The 18,922-nt window shown below is 32.3% G+C and overlaps 1 protein-coding gene across 4 annotated transcripts in view; it reads left to right on the forward strand.

Annotated features, from left to right (window-relative positions):
• The window catches only part of LOC118183500 (uncharacterized), a 62,711-nt gene extending 50,382 nt beyond the window's left edge, over window positions 1–12,329 (forward strand). For 2 of the 4 annotated variants that reach the window (XM_035353066.2, XM_035353062.2), the window contains exons 7-8: window positions 6,386–6,479; window positions 10,587–12,329. In XM_035353066.2, coding sequence (XP_035208957.1) covers window positions 6,386–6,479; window positions 10,587–10,692 — 200 coding nt within the window. In that variant the 3' untranslated portion in view covers window positions 10,693–12,329. The remainder of the gene's footprint in view (window positions 1–6,385; window positions 6,480–10,586) is intronic. The other 2 variants (XM_035353063.2, XM_035353064.2) reach the window with 2 other exon arrangements.
• The last annotated feature ends 6,593 nt before the right edge of the window (window positions 12,330–18,922 follow it).

Genomic DNA, 18,922 nt, shown 5'->3' on the forward strand with positions numbered 1-18,922 from the left:
GGCATCCCAAGACAATATGAGCATTAAATGATAATGCTTCTTCAGGTAGATGAACAAAACTTTCTAGAGAGAATACACAGTTGTGTCCTCAAGAAGGCATTTCTTTATGAATGATGGTGTGGCCCAGTTATTGAATAAGAAATAATTATTTTTTATTTCAAGTATTTTATATTTTTTCATTTGTTTAATTATTTCATAAAACTAACTTTAACATTTCGTTAATATTTATATTTCTTTTATGCTGAATGGCAACGAGTTTTGATTCATGTTTATTTTGGTTTTTGAAAGCATCTCATTTTGATCTACAGAGCTAGTGCTATGCAATCTCTGTGTATCCTAAATTCTGCTGCCTAGTGCCTATTTAAATTCTGCTTCCAATGCCTGCTGTAAATTCTAAAAAATTTGCCATTTCTAGATTTTGTTGTTCACTAAATTGTAAAAATTCTGCCACACCTGCTCTGTAACTGGCCTTTACCATATATATTTCATATTTCTTCTGAATGTTCATATTACTAAAAAATTAAATTAGCCGCTTTTTCTGTACATTCTAAATGCATTTAGTGCTTTTTAGAATAACAGAAATCCTTAATTAAATCCAAAAATTCTAAAATTAAAAGGAAACACGTTGAAGAATGAAACCGAATACATAAAGAAAATTATTCTTCAAAGATATGTGCAGTTATTATTATGTAAATTACTCAATTTTTTATCATTTCAGCCTTTACTATAATTTCCCATTTCTATTTCCTCATATGATAGAGTTACTAAGCCAGATTAAATTAAAATTAAATTGTATTATTTTTTACCACTATTCCACATTTTTAGTTTGAATTTGACTGTTCTTGTTTAATTACGTCACCGTGAGCTGTAAATGACTTTGTTAGCATCAATCAGAACATGCCTTTGTGTTCTAAGTTCTTTTTCTGATACTGTAGTTTACTTTCAGATACAGTGATAATTTGCTTCACGTCTATCGGGGAGGGACTATTTAACTGTTACCAGATCAAGTAAAACCTCATAGGTACATTGTGGAGAAGTTGACAAGTTAGGAGATAAAGCACACAGAAACTAACAAGAACATTGGTTTGCATATTGAGACAAATTTCCAATTATTGTCAGAAAAGATCGATAATTAAAGAGAAGAAAATCGATATAAACTAGCCAAAATGTTTGGGAAGGCTTGTAGAGACATTAGGTATTTTTGAAAGCAGGAAAGATAAAAAATTAACAATACCTTCGCCGGGAATCGAACCGTGGACCTCTGGAATACCGCTACCAGTGTGCAAACTACTACACCACGAAGGGTTGACAAGAAGGTGGGAAAAATACCTTATATACTTCCCCTTATAAACGGCAACTGGGTTTTTTAGGGAATCCAATCGCCAAATCCTTTGTGTGGAGAACCCATCAAGTAACCATCAACATCATCAAGTAAAACTTATTCTTTGCATCTACTGAGACTTATATGTAAAACAACTTATCACCTTTGTCGCTTTAATGGCTTATTGGAACCTTAATGTATATTAACTGGGTTATAACCCCTGGAACTGTACACAAAGCTATGACATTAACTGCATTAAGCAGAGCTTGACTAACTTCAACACTTGCCAACTGTGCCTACATCAGGCCTTTCAGGTTTGTTCCAATCAGCAGGTCTCTCTATATACAAGCAGCAGAGGGACAACATTCAGTCTTTTGTTATGAATCATGCTGATTATGATCTCACTTCTCATTTTAACCTATGCTGTTTGACATAAAATCTCCCTACTATTTGCTAAACCTCTAGATTGACCAAGTATGTGACAAAATTAGACATTAAAAAAAAAGCATAAAGCTAACTATTAGTAAAATGTAAATGTCACTTACCTTCTTTTAAATATGTCCAACTATTATAAGTGTAAATTATTTAATGCTACTTGATAAACTGCATGAAATTTATTTCATTCTCAAACTTATTAATAATTATGTTAGTTCATTCATGTTTAGTAATAATGCATACTACTTAGGGATCTATTTTATTTTTAGGATGGTATTACACAAGTGAAATTCAGGCATAGAAAAATATTTTTAATTGAATTTATTCAGTTTCCATTTGCTCATAGGTCCTTAATTTTTTTCATTAATAGTCCTTAAAAGTACTTAATTTCCGTGTGCAGAAATGTGTACGAACCCTGTTGAGAAGAGGAAGGGGAGGGCCTAGTGAACTAACACACACGGTATGCCGAGGAAGTCTTCGATTATCAACCTTGCCTTGAGTTTCCATTTGCTCAGTTTCCATTTGCTCATAGGTCCTTAATTTTTTTCATTAATAGTCCTTAAAAGTACTTAATTTCCGTGTGCAGAAATGTGTATGAACCCTGTTGAGAAGAGGAAGGGGAGGGCCTAGTGAACTAACACACACGGTATGCCGAGGAAGTCTTCGATTATCAACCTTGCCTTGAGAAGAGGAAGGGGCGGACCTAGTGAACTAACACACACGGTCTGCAGGAGGGTAACACACTCCTCCATCACGAAAGAACTTTGTGACAGAGTATGCATAACCTTTCCAGAGCGATTAATGCGGTATATTCGACTCTGATTGTGGCTTATGGTGTGTTTTGAAAAATTATGATCACAGTCTGCTGCAGTCGTGTCCTCAGATTGTAGATTGTATAGGTGAGTCAGTGCTTTGAATGTGCAAATAGCTGTGAATTTCAGAAGACATATTTCTTATTTATTCTGCCCTTTATAGTGAATGATAGTAAAATTAAGGCATAAACTGAATTCATGACCAAATTAAGCACAAAAACCAAGATCAGCAGTAAGAACAATAGCATAGGTGCTGAATGCGTTTTTCTAAACTGGTTTAAAAATTTTGTGAAACTTGGATACATCTTTGATTATGATATTTAAGTCCCATGCAGACTGTTAGAGAATCATATTTTAACATTATTTTGTCTTGTTTTGCTACTGAAGGGGGATGAAATAGACTGCTTTTTGAAGTAAACTGGTGATGATTAAAAAAAAAAAAAAAAAAAAAAAAAGATTTTGGATTACAGTAAGGTAGCAAGTCAGCAAAAAATTACAGCAAACTTAAATATTCATTCTTAGAAGTTCATGTTGTATGATGATAAGATTTCAAGGGCAGTTTGTATTGTGCATGGCTCCTATCAAATCAAAAAATAAATTCTGTGTACTACATTCTGTGTACTACAACTGTGTACTACAGTTGGAGAAATTGTATTAAAACATCCAGCAGAAACCTGAGCTAGTGAATCGGATGGCTACAGTTGTGACGAACCTGCATTTATCCATGGCGGCCCGTAGAGCAATCACAAAACATCCGATGGTTCAGTTTTCTAATGCTATTTATTATTCGTTATATTTACATATTTACAACTGTCCTATTGTTAGGTGGACTACCTTCACAGAAATCATGTTGCCTAATCAAACAACATTTCGTTTCTACTTACATGCATTACGCTACTGCCAAGCAGCGCCCTCTACTTCTCTCTTTACAACAACAGTATTTCATGAAAGCAATGCAAGGCTGAACTGTCTTGGTCACTTATTGAAAGTTGAATGAATTTGGTTGGGATGTCTAACTTTATCCAGTATATTCACTAGATATCATGCCACCTGATCACCACTTGTTCAGATCTCTGTAGACCTCTCAGTAAAAAAGTCGAATTCTACACCGACAGCATTTTAACCCTTTTGCAACGAGTTTTTTTTTTTTTTTTATTATTATTTATTTATTTATTTTTTACAATAGAACAATTGTGATAATATGAACTATGAGTAGGGCACACTAGAATGCTAAAAACTAAGATGTTCTATTTTTTGAAAAATTTTGAACACTGATTTAGGACCGGGACATATAATGTCCCATCAGTCCTGACCGCTGGGACATATGTGTCCCAGTAGTCTTCAATGAGTAATTTTGTAAAGAAAACCAATGATTTTCTAGTCATAAAAATTTAATTATGAATGGTATAGTTTGAAACAATCAATGCACAATGCGACATTACACATCGTGCACATTATTTTAGTGTGTGATTCCTTCTTTTGTTGTGCACATTTACGGCACCGCCGTCACGGTTTTGTTGTTACTGGCAGATGGTCTCCAACATTGACTAAGCTTCGTGATGTTTTGGATGTGCGTCCAGTTCCTCTGTGGCATTGATACCATGCGTTGAGCTTTCCGGACACCATCAAGGCTTCTGCAAGAAGTGTGGTTTTACTATGTTTGAGTTCACAGTACGCAATCCATGAGTTGACCACTGCGCTCATCAATAGGCGAAAAAATACTTTTTTTTCCACCACTTGCAAGATTTTCAATCTAATTCATAGACATTTGCCATTTGATCTGCAAGGTCTAAACCTCCCATGATTTTGTTGTAGAATTCGATTGCCACAGGGCACTCAAATTCTTCTTTGCTTCCATCTTTCATGGTGCGATTTGCTTTTGTGTATTTAGCTTCGTGGCAATTGCTTAGCATCATCAATTCCTCTGAATCAAGCCACCTCGCATACAATGTTCCATTTTTAGTTACGAGAAACTCAGCCTCACTCCTTTTGCTTAGTTTTGTTGCAAAATTAGGAACATCTTTGCGTGTCTTGATGCACCAACAGCAGGAAATTTCAGGGTTTCCATCAGGTGCATGCTTGTAAAAAATCGGTCAAACGCAAGCATCACGTCTTTACCTCGGATCGTCTCCGTTAGCTTTGATACTACCCATTCCCCGAGTGTGCCTTAAACTTCGCCCGTTTCTTTTCTGGAATAAATGTTCATGTCATATAAATATCGTGTTTTTGAATCACATTGCTGCCAAATTTTTATCCCTCTTTTCACAGGTTTCATCAGCATATATTGTTTGAGGGATGAACGTCCCTTGAATTTCGCCATTGATTCATCAATAGCTTGATATGAGCTGTCGCTTCGGCACTGTTTGAAGGTTTGTTTCAGGCACGAAACAACCTTGTCAATATAATATGTTTTACTTGCATTTTTTGGCTTTTCTGGTGCAGCAAAATATAGTTTCGACAGCAACATTTTACATCTGTCTCTTGAAGTAGAATTTTTTATTGCTACGTTTCCCAAAGAAGGATTAGATGACCAATAATGAGAGAATTTTGGCACCCTATTTTAAGATATGACAAGCATACATCCAAGGACAGGCATAATTTCAGAGGGATTGTTTGTCCTAACTTTTCGACTCGTTGGTTTGTGCATTGAGAGATCCAAATCATAAGACTTTTTGGAAATATCTTGAGAAACACGTCCAATTCAGTAGCTGAACGATTTAAGTTGAATAACAAACTGGGCGATGACTCTGCTGGAATTGTCATTCGAGATTGGAAAGTTGAATCTGCATGAAACCATAAGATTGGTTTGTAGCCTGAAACATTAGCTGATGGTATCTCTGATGAAAGTGATGCCGTATCAGTATCACTCAAAGCATCGTTGTTCTTTGTATTTTGGGAAATGGTATCATGATCGATATCCATTTCACGCTCGTCTGAATCGAATGAGCACTGCAAATTGTGTGTTAGATCTTGAAAATTGGGATCATCTATTTCATCATCTGACTCTTCTAAAATTTTGATTTCTTCATTAGTAAGTCCCCGGCGTGGAGTCATTTTAGATTGAATTAATATGTGCCTAAATTTAAAATAATAAGCAACTATTTCAAAAGTAACCGAAAAATATAATATCTAGAGAAATGATCACATAGGACTGTTGGGACAATGTGTTCTCACTAGCCAAGACGAGAGGGACACATATGTCCCGATAATAAAAACGGAAGTAAAACTTTGCCACTTACGAGTTTATTAGAGGTAATCCGCTTCGTGAGTAACTTATTTGGCCTTAGATTTATGGATAAATCAAAATGTAATCGAAAATAGGCAGTATTTTCCAAAACTAAACTATTTACGTTCGTAGAGTATGGAATGAGCTACTGCAACACTTCAAAAATGCAGGAATTGCATTATGTACGGTAGTGCCATCTATGTTCTGTGAATGAAAATACCTTCAAAAATATTGGCAGGACTGGTGGGAAAGTCTCCCATTAAACAGAGAAGCGTTTCTATCCCAAAAGCATTTTTTGAAATTTGCTTGGGACGTATGTGTCCCGTTAGGTGTGAAAGAGTTAAAGTTCTGAAGTGGTGGCCCAGACTCGTAAAAAATAATTGATGGCACTTTGTAACATAATGATTGTTGTATGTTCTGCATTCAAAATGCTCAGATTTTATCAGACAACATACTTTTAATGTCATAGATTTACTTGTTTTTCATATATATATATGTACTATGTGATTTTTAATTGATAAATTAAAATTGTTTAATTGAATCTCTTCAGTGTTATTGATAATACATTCTTTGTACTGCTTGATTCCTAAGCAGTGTCTTTATCTCTTGCAGTTGAATTCATAGAGGTTACAGAACAGTTGCCTGTTTTGGCATTTGGTCATCCCATTCCTCTATTTCAACCCAGGTATTATTTTAAATTGCATTTTTCCTATTGGATTATACTTTGTTTTGAAATTATAAATGTTTTCTTTAAATAAATATGTATTTGGACATTTCTTCATATGAAATGTTATACATGTTTTTTGGGAGGAAGAGGGGAGTAAATTTCATTTCTGAGTAATCTTTCTTTGGCTTAATGTACATACTAACTTCATAGAATATTCAGTTCAGAATTTTAGTCATAAAGAAAGGAGCTGCAGCAGGAATTATGTCATATATGTATATTGATACTTTGATATTCATTAACATAAGACAGACATTCCATTGGGATTCTCACTTTTTCTTTCAATAATGAAGGTAAAATATTGCTGTGTACTTTGATTAACTGTTCCCAAACAGAAAATGCAGAAACGCATTTCATGTCTCATGATTTAAGTCAAATTCTACACTGAATATGTAATTACAAATTAAAGATGCCAAAGTTAAAATATCTTGAATTTAAATTATTTATTCAACAATAGCAATTGCCTACTTTAAACTCCAAATTAGCTGTCTTTTACCTAGAAATATACTGTACTAATAGTGAATATTAAAGAAATGTATTTTCTTTTGCTGAATTCACTTTTTCAAATTTTTAAAAACTAAATAAAAAAAAAAACGTTCCTGAGAGCTACATAAGTCCTGAAGATTGTGTAATGAAGATTAAAAAAGGGGGGTTGGGGGGACCTTGTTTTTTCATATCAGCTGATGTCAGAAAATAAGTGAAAATGTAAAAGTCTTTTCCAACTGGTAAATATGTTATATTTCATATAAATTGATGTCATTTAACATGATACACTGAATTTCTTTGATTTTGAGGTGCTATTGATTGTAAGATGCAACCCTTAATTTTAATGTCACAAACAGAAGAAAAGACTAATTCTAAGAAAATAATGAAACGTATTTAGCAGATTTTTTTCAATAATTATCTTTGATGTCTTGTATTTAAAATGATAATTGGAAAAAGTAATTGTTTCAGAATAATTAGAAATTTAGTTTTAAGATACTGTCTGTTTTAGTGATGCTTAAACAAATATGCAGTTATTTGAAGAAATATGATAGTTCAAATTCTTGCTTTTAGTCATGTGGTTTTAATGATTAAACTGCTAGAGAAATACCTAGCATAATTTCTCTGAAATAGGAGTTGCTGATACTTTCATTCAATATATTATGAAATTTTTACTTCTGAATTGAATAACTTTTTTCTGACTTGCTATCCATTAGCAGTATCTTTTTTTTAAAAAGGAAAAAAGAACAAAATAGTATTTTTTAGTTATTGCCGAGCAGTTTGTGAGCATGTTTTAACTATTAAGGAAAATTTAAAAAATTATTTTCCATTGTAAATTTGAAAATGTGCCATGATTGATAAAACTATAACACAGCAGCTGTAAAACGCAAAAAAAAATCAGCAAATACTGCTTTGATTGACACAAAATTAGGCAGAAAAGTAGCATATATCTTTATGCATAAAACAAAATCAATAATTATATACAGAAATGAAAACAGTATTAAACTTTTGTAAGTTATCAGATAATGACATATTGGTGACTTAAAGAGAATTATGTATAAAGTGAAAATAAGCAGCATAAAATAAAAAAAAGGGGGGGACATTAATAGGGTATGTGATCGCCCTCATCTTTATACAAAGTTTACACCTTGTGACCATGCTTTCAATTAAGTGGTCAACCACCGCAGAATTAAGCAATTACCATTCTTCTTGTAAAGCAGTTTCCAGCTCAATAAGAGTGGCTGGAAGTGGGAAATATGAAGATACAGCATGTCCGAGAGAATCCCAAAGATTTTTAATGGGATTAAGATCGGGCGAATATGCTGGCTACGCCATACGTGCAATCCCTTCACTCTCCAGGTAGTCATCGACGATGTCAGCAGTATGGGGACCTGTGTTATCATCCATTAAAACAAAAGTAGGGCTAACTGCTGCAGCGTACAATCTCACAATGGGTTCTAGGACTTCATCTCGATATTGGACAGCCATCAAAGAACCCCGTTTAAAGATGTGCAGGTCAGTGAGGCATCCTAATGAAATCCCTGCCCACACCGTAATTCCTCCTTGGAATGCGTGATGTTTTGGGACTGATTGCCTGTTCGTTGTTCACTCCATATCCTTATACGCTTGTCATCTGGCTCCAGAGCAAATCTTGACTCAGTAAACATGACATTGCCCCAGTCAGACACATTCCAATTGATACGTTCCCGGCATCACTGTAATCATGCCTCTCTTGATTGGATGGATAGAGGAACACAAACTCGAGGTACCCGGGCGTACAGTCCACTCATATGTAATCTTTGGCATACAGTAGCTGCAGATATCGCTTTGCCAATGGACACTGTAACCATAGATGTCACATGTGTGGAGATTGCTCTGCGCTTCCGCTTGGCTACAATAGCAATATATCGATCTTCGCGGGGATTGTAACCCTTGGGTGACCAGCCACGAGCCTTCGGACAACTGTCTGTGTGGTTTGGAATTGTTTCCATAAACGTGAAAGTACAGAATGATGAACACCGAAGAAAAGAGCAACATCTGTGATCGACTGTCCTGCTTTGATGCTCCCCGCAGCACACCAGCACTCAGAATCTTCCATTCGTCTTATGGAAGTCATAGAAACATGTATGTCTTGAAAACAAATTGTACGAAAGTTTTAAACACCTTCTATCAGCACTTACAATCAATTTCTGTAACCCTTCATAAAGCTGTCTTCTTATAAAACTGCCTTTTTTGCATATTTCTTGACATGAAAGTGCGATTGGCTGTTACCTAACATATTTGCTTACTTCCATCTACCTCTGCAGCGAATTGCATCAATTCTGATTGTCTTCCAGAAATTAGTATTTTCCTCTCTGTGCTTAACTTTTGGAAGTGAGTTATAAAAGTTGATGACATGCACATCTCTTATTCTAAGTATTTTTGAAATTTGGTTCTGTTTTTTCCACATACTTAAAGTTTTTAAAGACAAAACGTTATTTTAAGTTATCATTTTTCACTAAAATTGTCTCCATTACCTTTTGTGAAAATTTAGGAAGAATTTCATTTTCCTATAAATATATGCAATGTATTCTACCTGAGATTCTTTACTGAATATGCAGAATGAGATGCATAACTACATAACATAACATTCACAGATAGTTATATGTGTCCAAAAATAACACATCAGTTTATTACTGGACAAACATTCTTGATACATACCACCAATCACACATTATTTTGGATACATAATGCTTCCCACAATTTTATACATCTTTATGCAATGCTGCTCTTACATAGTGGCATAATGCAGATTCTATTTTCATGATTGGTATTTCTCATTCGTTACAGTTAGGATCTTAAGAATTTTAATTGAAATTAATCTTTTTTTAAATGTGGTGTTAAATAGGAAATTATATCTTTTAATATGGTTTTCAAATCATATCAGATTCGAAGGAAACTAAATTTTTGTGAAAATAGTCTTGTATTATTTATGTTCTGGGTAACCACTAAAAAGTGTTTGGTAATTATTTATACGTATACCGTAATTATTGCAGAAATGAAATTCAGTACTCGTATGTAATAAAAATACAATAATAAGGATACATCAAAAAGTGAAATTTAAAACTAGTGCTAATTTTTCTGAATTGCTTAATTTGTTACTTCCTTTCTTCAGTTCTGATGTATCTGAACTAGACTATATTAATTAGATTTTAATGATGAATTTCAAATTTAAACCATTTATTGCCAAATTTTACTTTTAAATCGGATATATTTTGTATGTAATGCACAAACCAAGTTTTTCTTTCTTTTTTTCATTTCATGATTAGAGTCTTAAATTTACTAATCATTAAATTATGGTACACATTTTACATGTAGTACAGCTTAATATTACCCTTTCCAGCTTTTGTTATTGCTAAAAGTATGAAAAATTATATATTGTAATTATGAAGACTGTTTAAAAATATTTTTTAGCAAATCCGGTATAAACTTAATTTAATATTAAATATAGTGAACATTAATTTTAATAGCTTACATTAATTTTGTTATTAGTAAAATTAGGAATATAATTCAGTTTTTATTAATTTGATAATTACTTTTATTTAGTGAGTTTACACTACCTTGGCGATGTAGTGAAAATCAAAGTTACGAATCAGTGGAGATCAAGGCTAAAAAGAGTCGTTCTACTGCTGCTGTGCCGAAAGTAACCTGAAAACAAGAAGTTATTCAAGTTATTATTTGCAACCTGTCTTAGACAGCTAGGAAGCAGAATCTGAGTAAAGAACATGCAATATTGTCCAGCATTTGCCTTTTTAGATATGGAGTCAAGCGGGCAGAAAATATGCAGGGATGAAATACTAGTTATTTTAAGATCTGTAGTGTACATATGTATATTCAGAAAACATTTTAAAACCTATAATCAATCATCTGTTGTTGTAAGCAGTCAATTCCATCAACATTGTTCTATCAGTTTTGTTCTTTTGTAATTGGTATCATTATCACAAATTACCAATGAAACTGTTGAAATGTATTATATCTGAGAACATAAAGCAGAAGCTTGTACAAAATGAAACTAAAAGTACAGCTTTTCATTATGAAGTGATATATCATCTTTGTTGCCTCATTTGTAAATAGTCACTTGTCGCTGATTATACATATATATATATATATTATGACTTATACATACACACAGAAGATCTTGGATATTCAACTAGTAGATTTGTAGAAACTTCAAAAATAAATTTAATGCATATTAAAATAATTAATAATGTTAGTGTCCTTAAGCAATAAATTATAAATATTAAGCTAATAGTGGAAAATTTTAAATTTGATTATTAGTTGAAATATGTGGCGAGCGATACAAAAGAATGATGAAATAAACACAGCTGTCAAAAGGAAGTGGCAGTTTCACAAAGATGCTGCAGTAGTAACATCTTCATAATATAACGTAATAAAAGGTGTTTTGTGAATGTACTTCTTTAGTTGAATGGATCATAAAAAGTATTGATTTTCTTCCGTCAGATTTATAAACTCTTGTTCATGATGTATATTTTAATGAGAATTTCATAATTTTCTCGGAGGAGGGGGGAATGTAGATATAATGATCATATTGCATGACAGTGACTATATTAATCATTTGGATAATTTGAAAGCAATTATGAATATTGACAATTGAATGAAGATCTCTTCTGTGTGTATATGTATTGCGATTTTGCTGACACACAGATGTTCCTGCTGTGCTTACTAAAATAGTTAGCATATGTTTCAAGAGTTTAAATTTTTAACTGAAAGGCACAAAATAAGCAAGTTTATTTGAATTTGCTTTTTATAATAAAATTAAATATGTTGCCTTAAAAGCACTTATAATTTTGTTTTCTGATTCTTCATCCCTTATGTGAAATATGTCTGCTTCTATTATGTATTTGTCTTACTAATCATCTTTAATTATGTAATAAAAAAAAGATTTTAAATCCTTATCTTCTTGGTCTTCAGTGTGTGTGGACCAAAAAACCTGATTAAATTACGCTTGGACTACGGCTTTCAGAGTATTTCATTTTCAAAATGAACAAAAAGCTGTGGTTAGAAATAGTTTCATTAAATTCTTTTACAACAGCAAGCCTTTTTCTTTTTAATGTAATTTGACTTCAGAGTTAAGAGTTGAGCTGCATGGAATTCTGAAAAAATTTTTACTATTTTAAGGGTTGAGTGTCACTCAGGCAGTGCACTTCTTTATTTCTTTTATGACAACCATTGTTTGCATATTTTTACATTTAGAATATGTATTGTATGCCACCATCCTTTGATTTGCATTGCTAGTGATACCTACATAATAAATTTTGATTATTATTATTTTGTAATTTGTGCTTATTTCATTCATGAAAAAAAAAAAAAAAAAAATTTATGGTGGAAACTATTATTAAGTGATATGTTTTATGTAGTCTTATTCATTTACAATAATATACACATTTTTTTTAATGTTGCTCTATCTTGTGTTAAACCAATATTGGGGGGGGCATTTTAATTTACTGTCTAAAATATATGAAATAGGAATTTTGAGGAATTTCTCATTAGTGAAGTGGACACTGAACAGTGATTCTCATTCTGAAAGTGAAAATTTTGGGCTGTTTGAAGAAATAATTGCATGAATTTGGAAAAATCCAAAACCTTCTCTTTCCAAGATTTCTGACTATCAGTACACCTGTCGTAAATTTGTCGTTTGGAGAAGATACATAGCCAGATATTTTGTATTAATTTGAATATTTCTGGAATTTTGATATAATGGAATTGATTGGAGGGGAAATTAACTGATATGCACATCATTTAAGGTCTTCTGAAATTTTGGGAATGTAGATATGATGATCATATTGCATGACATTAATCATTTGGATAATTTGAAAGCAATTATGAGTATTGACAATTGAATGAAGATCTCTTCTGTGTGTATATGTATTGCGATTTTGCTGACACACAGATGTTCCTGCTGTGCTTACTAAAATAGTTAGCATATGTTTCAAGAGTTTAAATTTTTAACTGAAAGGCACAAAATAAGCAAGTTTATTTGAATTTGCTTTTTATAATAAAATTAAATATGTTGCCTTAAAAGCACTTATAATTTTGTTTTCTGATTCTTCATTCCTTATGTGAAATATGTCTGCTTCTATTATGTATTTGTCTTACTAATTATCTTTAATTATGTAATAAAAAAAAGATTTTAAATCCTTTTCTTCTTGGTCTTCAGTGTGCGTGGACCAAAAAACCTGATTAAATTACACTTGGACTACGGCTATAAGGTCTAGTAATAATAATGCAGATTGTTTTTTCTTTCCATATTCTTCAAGAAATTGTATCTAAGCCAGTATTTGAGTGATACTAGTCCTAAAACTAAATTAGTTATGATCATTTTCTGAGCATCTTAATAAAAGCTTTCTAACAATTACACTTAAGATAGAAATTACAATTTGTGAGAAATCTGATGCTAATAAGAAGTGATTAAGACAGATTGAGTTTATGCCTCTAAAAAGAGCTTTATTGGTCTTTCGTTATTTGTACTGGATACCGACATAGAACTTGAAGCCAACTATGAGCATCATTCTGTGGATACATGAACACTTAAGAAACCAGTTTGAGCATGGGATATGATCTAACTAAGGCAAATATTTTGCTTCATGCAAACTTATAGTGATATACTTTTATAATACAAACCTAACAATAAACAGGAAGCAGTTGGCAAGAGATTTGTAAAAGAAAAAATTGAAAAAAAGAAATGTGTGTCCTATCACAAAGGAAAAGTCTGTGTCATAAAGAGGAAAGAAAACGATCTCCTTATTACCAACAATTTACAAAACAGAAATGGAGCTTCAAACTGAAACAGACAAAAAAAAATTTACTAAAAAAGAGGGGGAAATTATTAATGTACCTCCGTGATCTAATAATATGGAATTCTTTTTTTAGTTATTCAAACCAGGCAGGTTTAAAAGTCCACTACAATTCATATTAAATATAGTGGAACAAATAAGAAAATCTGATATAATGAAGTGCAAACCAGGATGTTCATAGTAGTCATCACCACTGCATGTAGTGGGAAGACAGTATAAAGTATGTTTTTATGAAGATGCACAATAATTCAAAAAGAGAGAAGCTCTATTACTGTCCAGATTGTAATGTGTGAAAAGGTTCAGAGATATCCCGTGTGCAGAAAAATTATTAAATAAAATTTGATAAGAATGTTTTTATAATATATATTGTATCATTTACAAAATTTACCACCACTGCTTCCAAAAAAGGCAATTTTAATCAGCAGTGGTTAAATAAGCTTTTATCATAAATTACTACAGAATTAAGATAGTGCCTACCAAAAGTTGAGTACATAATGCAAACCTTTAAATAGATGGCTTTTATATGGGAGTTTTGGGGGGTGTAGATGTTTGCAGATGTGAAGCAGCTTTCCACAAAATAAGCTATACTTGATTAATTATAGGGGAAGAACATATTATTGAGCAGCACTGCATTACAGTAAGAAGGATACATCATATTTCTTTTCAACATAATCAATCTGTGCACTAACATTTTTCTGAATATCGGTTCTCTGATGATAAAAATCTGTTTGTGGTCATCCAGGCATCACCTGTTATTTGAAAAATTGTTACCAACACTGTCACTTTGCAGTTGTTGTGAATTACTTCATTGTACCCCTCTAACCCAAAAAATCCTTAAACTATCAAATTTTTAATTTTTTTTAAATGTTAACTGCAGCATTTCTAAATATTTAAAAAAAGGGGGGACAGTTCTATTCTCCCCCGTTCTACTGTGCCGACTTGTGTTTTTCATATTTCGAAAGCGCGACTTAGGATATGTATTAGATTTATATATAGCATTGTTCTAATATAGGTATTTTGATACAAAACCGCACTTTTCTGAAATCGCATACCAAATTTTTTCCATATTTCATTTCTACAACTGGGATTATGCCATCGAAATATGAAAAAAAATTGTGTTATTTCAGAAAGTCTGATTTTGTGTCAAAATACCTATATTAGAAACAATACTATATATAAATCTAATGTATATCCTAAGTCGTGCTTTTGAGATATGAAAAACACAATTTGAATTTTGCCAATCGGCCTAGTAGAACGAGAAATATAGAACTGCCCCCCCCCCTTTTTTAGCGCAGTGTACTTACTGTAGTTTAAAAGTCATTAAGTTTTTTTTATGTTCAAAGGTAATCATTTAAGAGAGTATAATTAAATGGCTGTTGTTCATTAGCATTATAGCTTTAATATAATACAAATTATTTTATTTACTACTTCTAAGCCTGGAATTAACTTCCACTCACAGTTATCTTTCAAAAAGTATTGAACAAAAAAACACACACACTAGGCATGATGGCAAAAGATTTTTATTAAATGAACAAATAGCAGCATCTGGTATGAAATGTGCAGTTTTGGGTAGTAAATCTTAAAAAAAAAAAAAAAAAAAAAAAAACATTTCATAGCAGAAATCTTTATTTAAGCAGGCACTTAAATAGTCGAAAGTCATTAATTCGGACCTCAAAACTACAAACTTCCTGCGCGCGTATAGGCGTTTACGTGTGCGTGCAAGACCTTTAATGTATAACGGATGGTATAAGCTAAAATTATCTAATTCAGTTAATGTTGCAGATTGTGTTGTTCCTTAATCTTCTAATTGGATCCGGCTTATTATTTTTTGCAGACTGTTAGAGAAATTTTAAAAAGTAAGCTTAAACTTTCGATTATATCAAATAGAATTTCCGATATATATTTGCTAATATGTAAAGGATCTACAAAGCGAAAGTATGCTTCGAAATCCGAAATCTGTTTATCAATTTCAGGCTGCTCTGCGGAGGGGTAGGGGGGGGAGCGCAACGAATTGGAAGTTGATCTGTCAGCATTATCCTTATCTTCAGGGCAGATGTTTTTATTTTATTTGGCTTATAATTCCTTACTAAATGTAGTATTTCATCACGATGTACTCAGTCTTTGATATGATTTGATTTAAATCAAATTCTTCGTCATTATAATTCGCTTCGGATAGTGAAGAAAGTGACACAGAGGTTATTGAAAACAAAAAAATTTCGATTGACAAATTATTTGGTATTCTCCACACAGCAATTATAGGACTTGAACAGCGGAACTTTGTAACTGAACAAGAAGTTATGTTTGTTTATAGAATTAAAGAGAAAGTATTATCACATAAAACGAAGCAACTTAAAACAACTTACATTGAAAGAAATGTTTAATAAGGTAAACAAATAAATATTAAGCTTTTTTTTTTTTTTTTGTAAATTTTGATACCCTTTAGATCATAATGGTTCTTTATTTCATAAATTACAGTTTCATATTTTTAATTTTATAATTTCTGCATGCCATCTTACCAGATTTAAATTAATGATCTATAATTCAAAATCACCGAAGTCCCGATGAGTCTGGATTAAAGACTTTTTACCGTATTATCAAATATAGCTCTTTGAACTTTCTTCCATATAGGGACTATTTAAAAAATAAACCTTAAATCTATAGAAATAATTAAAGTTCACTAGAACTTAAAATTATGCTCTATAGGCGTTATGAAATTTTAATTTTACATAATTGTTCAAAATCTGCTTGATAACATATTATTGAAGGAGGAAACTTTTAGCAAATTAGAATATAATTGGTTTAATTAAAAATAATTTTATTTTGTTGTAGAATACTGCAATGTCCAACTACATACTATATGCTACTAATTAAAATTCAGTTCTTTTCAATAATTAATGCATAATAAAACAGACACTCAAAAACGGTTTTTTTAGAATATTTTAGTTTTAAAAATTTGAAAAGAAAAAAAAAATTATTTAAATATGTATCAAAATTTAGGTACTTCTCAGTGCAGTTTTTCAAATTGACGAGAAAATTAATTGTTATGCTTAGTGTCTGCAAAAACTGTGGGATAAAAGTTACACGATAATTAGTTGTCTTCAATACTGTATTATGTTATTCTATATTATGCTACATAATTTAGCACATTAAGAGAAATTTCCAGAAAATTCTCTCCTGTTTGAAATCGTCGTTGCATGTGAATTTTTCTATTTCCTCTATTGTTTTCATTTCAACTCCAGACTCTCTTTGTAGAAGCTTTGACATCACCTTGGTGGCATATTTTATATGATGGAATTTAAATTCTACAATATATTAGCGAATATCTGTACTTAGTCTACTAAGTTACATAGTTTTACTAGTTACAGTTACTCAAAAAATCTTCATTGTCAGGTCATGCGAAATCTATACTGACACAGTTGAAATATTTGTTTTTGTCTTTTTTATTGAAAATTTGGCAGCTATTCATTGTTTTCATTAACACCTCAGTCATTATGCTGTTGTATCGAAACTATTTCATAACCGAGTCCCCAAGATACGAGCCCCCAGGAATTTGACTTCGAACGCAGTTGCTGAGATATATGTTTAATGAATGACAAAGGCATTCAATCACTTAAAAGGTCAAGGTTCAGAAATTCAGATGAAGAGAACATGTGTTGTCTTAGAACAATGATTTGTACATTATTTGAGAGCTTCTACATCCTGTTTGTATTCTCGGAGCTCAACGGACAGTGTAATTTCAGAAATGCTAATCCATTCTGAATATCTCTAAAATTTTTTGACCGTGTAATCCAGACACTGATACAGAGGTACCTTTTAAAATAACATAATACCAGTACATCTGGAATCTAATGGCTAGGGATGATCTTTCAAACTGATTGACTAGTTTTAGTGTATTTAGGATTTCCAGGCTTCAGACTGAAATTGTAAAACTACTGTTCTTTCTTTGACACAAAATTTATACTTATGTTCTTGCGATTTGTTTGAATCACAGTAAACTTCCATGTGTGAAGGTCACTTCAGCATAAAACAGATATATATGAAAATACAGACAGAGAACTGTTAAGAATGTAAGACAAAGTACATGTATACAAGTGCTTGGGAATTTATATTTGTTTATAGAAATGCTTACCTACATATCCATGTAGTATATATGTCTACATTGATATAATATATAAGTGCAGATATGTACATATAGCAGAAAACTTGCGTACCCTTAAATGGGAATAAAGTATATACAGATATGTACATGTACACACTCAGGCACACATATGCACTTATATATATGTGTGTGTGTTTTGCGTGTGGATTTATGCATATGTGTATAAACATACAGATATATGTATATATATTTCATCATCAAGCTCTTGAAGAAGTTTTCGTATTTCTTCAGTCAGACCTCTTTTCATTTTCAGCATATTGCTAGAAAAATGTCAAAATAATTCCTAAAAAAATATGCAATATTCTAAAGTAATGCAAGGCTCTGTTTACAATTTACAAACGCAGTTATTGCAAATTCTGTAGCTACGTAGCTACATGAACTAAAAGGGAAAAATTGGGGAAAACCAGATTCTTAACACAAAGACCTTTGAAAGAGATAAGTGGTTAAAATCCCAAGGACATCAAATTTGACATTTCACCCCACTCTTTAAACCTGGAAAATGGGAGAAAAAGACACGGCCACTAAAGTGGACAACCCTGTCCTTTCAAAGAAAGGACTCAATGGCCATCCCGTCTTCAAAAGGTTAATGCAACGAATAACTGAAGATTTCTTTTTCATGCCCAAAATAAAGCTGCAACATGATCCGATGCATTCAGCGGCACGTTGTACTCCAGTAAACAGTTAGAGAACACTAAATTTTTGGTCCTTCGTTTCCACAGATAAGTCCTCCTCCCAATACAACTCACTTTATTATTTACGTGCTCTGCTCTTATGCACTACATGTAAGGGATGGATGCCTTCATGGAAGACTTTTTAAGAGAAACTGGCTCGTATACACGATACACATGAGGAAAACACCAATGCAGCCAGCCCGTTCGCGGAAATCAAACCTCGGACTGAACTACCAG

The sequence above is a fragment of the Stegodyphus dumicola genome, chromosome 3 (genome assembly GCF_044657685.1).
Source record: "Stegodyphus dumicola isolate Sdum_Otavi_A_Nest chromosome 3, ASM4465768v1".
In the NCBI taxonomy this organism is placed as follows: Eukaryota; Metazoa; Arthropoda; class Arachnida; order Araneae; family Eresidae; genus Stegodyphus; species Stegodyphus dumicola.